Source organism: Diadema setosum, chromosome 4, assembly GCF_964275005.1.
Source record: "Diadema setosum chromosome 4, eeDiaSeto1, whole genome shotgun sequence".
NCBI classification, from domain to species: Eukaryota; Metazoa; Echinodermata; class Echinoidea; order Diadematoida; family Diadematidae; genus Diadema; species Diadema setosum.
Window position 1 is genome coordinate 1,752,556 of NC_092688.1, and position 8,997 is coordinate 1,761,552.

The 8,997-nt window shown below is 38.5% G+C and overlaps 1 protein-coding gene across 1 annotated transcript in view; it reads left to right on the plus strand.

Moving 5' to 3' along the window:
* LOC140227221 (neuronal acetylcholine receptor subunit alpha-3-like) overlaps positions 1 to 8,602 on the plus strand; it is an 81,091-nt gene extending 72,489 nt beyond the window's left edge. Inside the window, exons 3-9 of the mRNA XM_072307650.1 lie at positions 693 to 737; positions 2,322 to 2,431; positions 3,747 to 4,188; positions 4,764 to 5,102; positions 5,794 to 6,093; positions 6,838 to 7,031; positions 7,664 to 8,602. Of these exons, the coding sequence (XP_072163751.1) occupies positions 693 to 737; positions 2,322 to 2,431; positions 3,747 to 4,188; positions 4,764 to 5,102; positions 5,794 to 6,093; positions 6,838 to 7,031; positions 7,664 to 7,676 (1,443 nt within the window). The 3' untranslated portion in view covers positions 7,677 to 8,602. The remainder of the gene's footprint in view (positions 1 to 692; positions 738 to 2,321; positions 2,432 to 3,746; positions 4,189 to 4,763; positions 5,103 to 5,793; positions 6,094 to 6,837; positions 7,032 to 7,663) is intronic.
* Positions 8,603 to 8,997: the final 395 nt, after the last annotated feature.

Consider the following 8,997-nt stretch of genomic DNA (forward strand, 5'->3'; position numbering starts at 1 on the left):
TTTCCACCTCCCTGGTTGTAACTAGCTGTGTGTAATCAGAAATACGAATTTACGAATAAGAATATACGAATATAAATTTTATACTTTAAATCCATCAAGCCTGTCTTCTTGGGGGTTTCAGATAATGTCAATGTTTAATAACAAAAGGAATCGAGATTGTCGTCATCAAACTTACGTGTGTTTATTAATTAATCAACCAACTAATTATGGTCTTCCATTCTGTCTGATTAAATTAATATATGAGAACAGTAGGCATGTGTAGGAAAACATTTCATATAACTGTGTATACCTTATACAACAACAATGCGAGCCATATGAGTCGTCAGCGTCAAGTAATTTCAATTACGATGAGAAATACGGAAACGCGAACACGTAAGCATCTCCCCATCACAGTCCATGAATTGATTTTCAGACTTTTATATTTAAAGGTTGTGTGGAGTATTATACATTGTGGCGTAGTTTTATACTTAGGTGGTTGAATTCAAAATTGCAAATTGAGGTGCATAATCATAGTGGAGATAAGACAACGTTACATCTAAATTGTACATAAAATGGACAGATATTCTGAGTCCCCGAAGAACATGTAAAGAACCATAAAATTGACTATTTGTGGTCGTGCATATATTGCAAGGTTGAATCGGCACAATCATAATTTGTTGTTGTTGTTGTTTCGTCTTGTTTTTAATGTGCAGGACGAAAGAAATCAAGTGATGACGACCAGTCTATGGCAGAGACAGGTGAGTGTTCGACATCACTAGTGTGATCTTCGATTGAAGTGCCGTTCACTTCTTCTTCTGTCGTATGATGCAATACAACGGGGTGGGTGAGGGGTTATAGGGCTCACACCCATAAATATTTCCCCATAGGGATGTGTGTTAAAAATCAAATTCAAAAAATTCTGTAAAATAGCTGGGAGAAATGAGGTGTTTCAGCTTCACTAACCTGGATAAGTGAGATATACCCTTTCATCCATCAAATTTTCAGGGTGGATTCTTCAGTCCAAATTCTGTCCAGGGGTCCGCAAAGCCAGACTACGAGTTCTTGTCACTCAAAAAATCACCTATTTTCTGTACACGTACCCAATGAAATATAATCCCCTCAAATTCCATCAGAAAAGCTTTCATCTTCCAACCAAAATGCAGTTTGTAGAGGAATTCATACTCAATATCTACAGCCATTCAGTTTTTTGCCAAACTACATCATTGATTTTTAATCAATTTTTTTCTTCATTTATTTTGGTTTCTTTGGTACGAATTTGTGAAGGGGTCTGGGACATTCCATTGTATTTACGGGTGTGAGCCCTATAGACTCATGGGTTGATATCTAAGCTGCGGATCCAGTTGAGGGCAGCATCACTTGCTTGAGCAAGTTCTTCAAACCCGCCTTGGAACTTCCGCATATCAAGGGGGCAGTCTTCCACAATGTGATGCAGGGTTTGATAAGGTGTCATTTCAGCCGATCTTGTGCAACTTTGCATGTACAAGTGCCGTTCAAGATCGGGTGAGATGTCTGGCACCTTGTCTCAGAGTAGTATGAAAACGATGCAATCATGCAAATATTGTTTGAGAATTGTGTGTGTGTGTTTTGTTTGTTTGTTTGTTTGTTTTTTGGGGGGAGGGGGAGGAATTTGTGTTCATGCCAAACCAGATTTCCAGTGCAAATGGTGTAACGGTCAGACTTTGGGGATCAATTGACCGGTTAATGTAGTGTAGTGATGATTATAAGCTATGAACCCGACTGTCCCTACTGTCTTTGTTAAAATTCATGTAAGTTAAGTGCCCTCTTGAAAAGATTTCGTACCGTAAGCATGCTTCCTGGAAACATTTCGGAAATATTTTGAAAGAATAGTGTACGTTTGTTGAGTATCTGGACATTTGATTACGTTTGTTTGTTGTTACATACATTCTTGGCCTTGTACTTTGTTATACATTGTATAATTGGTTCAGTGTATTGCTCAACCTTTCGGGAAAGCTAAGAAAGTGGTATATATGGGTTTTGTTGTATAGTTAACTGCCAAGCAATTGAGACGAAATGAAAAATTACAGGTTTGCTGATTTAGTTTAACTCTTGCGCCTTAATAATGTGCCGGCTAACGAACCAACAATTTATTTACATTTAATTTACAACAGTATATTAAAGGAGCGTGCACGGAAAGCAAACGTCACGAAATCAGAATTCTATATCTGATTAGGAGAACGCGAGATGTAGACAGCTGGTAGAGGCGAATAATATCATCATTCGATATTGCCGAACAATTCTGACAATTTTCTATTTCTTCATGTGTTATATTCTCTCGTGTCTGTTGTCAATATGCTGCACAGCGATGGACAGACTACCGTCTCGAGTGGAATCCGGCCGATTACGGCAACATCACTACCTTTCACATTCCCATATACCTACTATGGAGACCGGACATTGTCCTGTATAACAAGTAAGCTTGCATGTCATCAATGACGTTATCCATGCCAGCTTGATTTCGTGTAGAACTTTAAAGGGCATATATAGGCTCAGCCTGATGATGTCATTAAGGCACAGCTTTCTACCATCGGTTTGTGAAAGAAAACATTATGAGAAACATATTCTGGTCAACAATATAGCTACCACATTACTTTCTCTCTAAAGGTTATCATATTATGCTGGGTTATCACCAACAAAAACAAAATGGCCCGAATTCACGAAGGTGGTACAAATGAAACCATGGTTTAAACCATGGACAAAAACCATGGAGCGCCAAGTGTGGCACGGAATATTTCGTTACGAAATCAGTCTTTTCGTCGACAAAATGACCGTTTCTTAAACGAAATTCTCATTTTCGTGGACGAAATGTTCATTCAATTACAATATGTTGTCATTTCGTTACAAAATAATCATTTCATCGACGAAAAGACTGATTTCATAATGAAATAATCCGTGCGACACTTGGCGCTCCATGGTTTTTGTCCATGGTTTAAACCATGGTTTCATTTGTACCACCTTCGTGAATTCGGGCCAATGTGTTTCGTGATCTATCTTTTAATTGGACTTTTCAAAGTAATAGAATGGGTATAGTTGTATAGATTATTGGAACATCACATCTTGACCTCATTTTATTTGCAAATGGCTTGTATTGATATTACCTTCCGTAAATGTTTTGTAACTTCTTTTTTTACATCTCTGATTTTGATGACATCGATAACACTCTGTTCGTCTGACTCTCGATATTGATTGAAGGAAATTTGATCACGTTGTGGAAATTGCTCGTTAATCATTGGGCAAGGTCTTTTAAACTTGGTATGTGGCATTTTGACCCAGGTGTTGTAATGAATTTGCAGTCTTGGCGAAAATGATAACGGAAATATGCCTTCGGGAAGAGGAGTGATTACATGCAGTAGATGGGGCTTATATGAGTAAAGCAAAATTGTATCATTGTTGTGATCCTTTTAAAACTATTATTGCAATTAAGATCATAATGAGAATGATGATAATAATGATAATCATTATTGATGTTATCATTATTCTCACCATCGTTATCATAACCATTATTATTATCATTATTGTCGCATGACTATTATTAATATTTCTACCACTATGACAATTACTATTGTTGTTATTATTACTGATACTACTGCTCTTACTATTACTTTTACTATTACTATTACTATTACTATTACTATTACTATTACTATTACTATTACTATTACTATTACTATTACTATTACTATTACTATTACTATTACTATTACTGTTACTTTTTTTGCTATATTCAGCGTCGGGGGTGACTACACCACAGATAAGCTAACCATGACGCAGGTGTATCCAAACGGCACAGTGGACTGGTTCCCACCGGCCGTCTACCGTAGCTCCTGCCTCATCCACATCAACAACTTTCCCTTTGATGAGCAGAGCTGCCCGCTCAAGTTTGGCTCCTGGACCCACGACTACAGCAAGATCGACCTGCAGCCCATCTCGGCCTACGTCGGCCTCGAGCGCTACTGGGAGAACCAAGAGTGGGACATCGTGGAGACACCCATTGAGCGACACAAGCTGCAATACGCGTGCTGCGACAACTACATCTACGTCGACCTCACCTTCCAGTTCGTGCTGCACCGGAAGTCGCTCTTCTACATCGTGACCTTTGTGCTCCCCTGTATCATGATCACCTTCCTCACCATCTTCGTCTTCTACGTCCCGTCCAATTGCGGAGAAAAGGTGAGAGGTTGGAACTCCCACTGGAGCCGGAAAGGCCACTGGCAGAGTGTACACTGATTCACACTGAACTTGACTTACATTTTGATTTGTTAGATCAGAAAATTGTAAAGGGTCACACTTTCAATATAAAGTGTAACAAAACAATTACAACTGTGGTTCGCATTAACATCATAAAATTTCAGGAGTTTTGGTTAGGATTGATCGACCCTCAAGAATTGGGATTATTTTTGTCCTTTTTTTGTTTTGTTTTGTTCGTCTGGCTTTTCGCCCGAGTCATAGAATGCAACCGACTAAGATGTATCGAATGGGAGTGCTGCGAAAAAAAAACAACAAAAAACTGTGTATCACTTTGCCCCTGAACTTGACTTTATGACGCCATCAAAATCCATCTATCTTTAATGGCTACTGGATGTAACGGCTATGTACACTGATACTTATCTCAAATTTATCACGTTGTGTTAGAGCTGTAATTTGATTGAACTCATCAACCATGTCCACTGATGTTTGTATCTATTTCGATCTTTTTTAGTTAAGATCCTTACTCATACTCTCTTCGCCGTGATTGGTCTTTCCAGGTGACTCTCTGCATTTCTATTCTCCTGGCCCTCATCGTGTTCCTACTCCTGATCGCCGAGATGATTCCCACGACGTCCGGCTCGATCCCGCTCATCGGCGTCTACCTCCTCTTCTCCATGGCAATGGTCAGCGTCTCGATCACCGTTACGGTCATCATCATCAACCTGTTCCATCGGTCAGCCATGACGCACACCATGCCAGCCTGGGTGCGGACAATCTTCATCGAGCTGCTGCCGCCATACCTCAACATGAAGCGGCCGGACAACTACAAGCTTTTCTACCCGACACCGGACCAACAGGAGGTCGAAAACAGCAACAACGTCCAGCTGACTAGAATGGTTAGGGGATAAGAACAAAACCCTATCCTTTGCCCTCCCCCATTCTATTTCATATTAAAGGGGCTGTACTGGTTGAGGTGATGATTCAGGTTTGTAACATTTTTGGTGAAATAATGAGAAATCTCTTGTGAAATTATATGAAAGAGCTTGTAATTTCAAGAAAGATTCAAGGTTTATTTGATGAAAATTGGCTGAGACATCCAAAAGCAGCGATCCTAATAGAATTGACAGGCCACGACTTTTAGTAGGATCTCTTTGGTTTACCTTGTTTTTAGATATCTCAGTAATTTCAAAACCGATTTTCATCAAATAAACTTTTGATTCCTCTTAGAATTGTATGCTCTTTAACATCTCATATAGAGTGGTTTCTAAATATCTCGCAAAACGTTACAAGCTGAATCCTCACCTCAACCAGTACTGTGCAGTCCCTTTAAGTTTTGTTATGAAAAAGAACTGTCCCAACAGATTCTCATCAGCCATTTTGCTTCCAATCACATAACGCAATCATGTTAAACATCATGAGGATCAAGGTAAAAGTTGCACCATGGCCGTATAAAGAGTTAGCATCAGTTCGACGGCCCAAATTGAGGACACTTGTCAGTGATTCAATTCTGTAGATTGATTTGAATCGCTCAGTACTATATCCCTCTTGCATTATTCTTTCCTCTCTTATCTCTATTGTCCCACGAAGATGTACGGACGAAACTCGGACGCGGACAGGCAATGCTTCAACCGTCATCCATACCTCCGAGGCGTGATACAGCGAGGCGGCTGCATGACGACGGGACCCGACGGCCTCCCGACCATCCACAACCTGAGCGTTGACGGAGAGTGGCCCACGCACGAGACGGAGGAGGAGATGTTGATGGACGCCAACGTCGACCTCAAGCGCATCCGCGACAACGGGAAGACTCCGCCGAGACTGAAGGAGGGGCTGGAATTCATTAATTACATCGTGGAGAGGACCAAAGACGAGGACAAGGACCGAAAAGTACGCAGAATAAAAGATTTCAATCAATCACACATCGAAAGATCATCGATTTGATGTATACATTATAATTCATGAAACAAATTCACATTTCTGTAAGTTACAGGTCTACATGTCATTGTTATTTTCTTTTTGTTGCAAAATAAAAATTACCAACATAATCATTGAAAATATGGAAATATAGAAAGTTTTGTTTTCGCAAATCAGTGACATAGATTTCAACAGCATTTGCAAATTATAGATAAGGAGATCATGTCGTCACCATATCTCAACATACTCATGTGCTTGTACATTAAAACTATAATAAACGTGCAGTTTTTTGTCTATCAATTAAAAGTAGATATATATATATATATAACATCGAATGTTACCTCAGGTTTTTAAAACTTTGCAGTGATTTGAACGAAAATGGCTTTAATAGTCCTGTTGGGATTTCTTGAAGGTGGAAGGATGCCTAGAGGCGCATGCTAGGAAATGACATTCATGCTCCTGTGGTTCGAAACTATGAATGAGTGGGAACGATAACAGGGAACTGTAAGCACACATGGGTTGATATCAATTGGCATGGTTTTGTTTGTTTGTTCTTTGTTTGCTTGTTTGTTTTTTAGCAATGACCTCTCTGATTAATCATTATGTCGGAAAGACATATCCTTGCCTTATAAATGAATGACTGGTGAATATTACGTGGAAATTCAAATGCCGTTGTACTGATCATATTGAAAACTGTTTTGCGCATCCCTCTCGCAGATCCAGGCAGAATGGCACTACGTTGCCATGGTGATAGACCGTCTGTTTCTATGGGTGTACATCTTCATCGTCACGATTGGCAGCATGTGCATCTTCCTGTCCTCCCCGTTGCTATGGGAGACTGATGATGCCCACGTCCCTGTGCCGAGAGAGAAAGCCATCCATGTCAATAGGACGGATTACCTTATGTCTATGTGAGTAGGTTGATATACATATATATATAATACATATATATATATATATATATATATATATATATATATATATATATATATATATATAATACATATATATATATGGAATATATATATATATATATATATATATACGCACACACACACGCATATATATTTGTATATACATGTATATATATATAATTTGTATAGTACATATTTTATATGTTTATATTAGTTTATATAGGTTTACATGTATTATAAGATGTTTATAAATGTGAAAATATGTATATGAACATAATATTTCATCTTATGTCATATCGTATCATATCGATAACACATCATATAATCATAAATAATATTATTTCATATTGTATCAATGTGAGAAACGATGTTCCTGCTGCTATCATTACACATCATATACAAGACATAAGTCTATTTTTTCTGAAAACATTCTAAATTACACAAAGAAGCTAAATCAGATATTTTTTTGCTACCTAGTAAAAAGCTTAGAAATAACGTAAAAGATATTAGCCAGTATAATCCCGTATACATGTAATAGCATTGTTTCAGAATATTTGTAACTATTCATCACGGTAGCAAACGTTTCTGAGATGTATTTCCCCCCATTCTCTCTTCCTTTTATTTTACAGAGGAAAACTGTAAATAACGCTGGAGGCCTTCTAACTCTACCGTTACTCGAGACCCGATGTCTGCCGCAATCTACCCGTGATCAGTTCATCGGTGATCTACACTGAAGCCTTTTTTACAGAGTGGACTGATGTCCTATAACCGCGTATATCGGACAGAATCCGAACAAAATAAAAAATGTACGGTTTGTTTCGTCGCAGATTTTGTCGTCTTTTAATGGCCTTTGCGTATGATGGACCAGGTTTGCTTTAGTCGATATTTGAAATAATATTATTAGTATACAAATTTGTTACATTAGAAACCGCAAGGGCAAATGTCATGAACAATAAAATGTCATAAAGCCTTGTCAAGTTGTTTTTAGCTTCGTGTCGGTAAGCATATTTGCAGAGACTATTTATCGCAATAGTGATAGAAGTGTGACTGTCACTGAGAGGCATAGGGTTGGATGAATTTAGGTGATTGAGGTGAGCAGAGATGAGCAAAATATTTTACTAGTTCTTTGTAGTCTCACTTCAATACTTGCTCAAAAAAAAATACAGTGAATAAAAAAGAATATGACAGTTGAAATATAGTACGGGTTGAATGCGATAAAAGTCATGCCACATGAACGATCTTTTATTACATTTGGCGATATAGTGTATATGTGTGTGCCAAAAAGCTTTGTTGTGTATGTCATTTTAGGAAAACTCGAGGCGCAGGTAGCCGTAACTTTACGCTCCATCCGTTTTCAAAGTATTACTCATGTTTTCGCCGACATTGGTGCTTTAGAAGGCACAATGAAAAGGCTGTATGTCAGAGTCTAGTTTATTCGAGGTTAAGGGTCATTGCATCATGTGTAATTTTTACATCATTTACATCATTTACATCATTTTCATTGCATACTAGCTCATATTCCATTCTTGGAAATCTGTTGCTTATCTAATGAAGATACTTTGTTCTCATTAATCGCAAAATTGTAGGTGAGAATATTTTTAGAACAGATTCATTATAACTTTTGCGGTGACTTTACTATGAGAGCAAAGAATGCACATAGATATAATATCCATTATTGCGTTTTTCCCTCACATTAACAACAGCAAAAAAGTGCCGCTATTTTGTAGTCCTGTACATATTGCCAGTTTAGGTGAGCAGTGCCACCATGATAGGATAATAGTGAGGTATGGTGGCCGAGAGCGCCCGTTTCTGAATCACAACCATGAGCGTGGTGTTGGCTCGTGGGTTTGAGCCCAACAAAACCCGATACGTTTGCCCTTCAGTACGGCACTTTGTCCACATTGCTGCTCTCCACCCAGGAGTATAAATGGGTACCCGGTGGGATGAGAATGTTTTTGTTGGT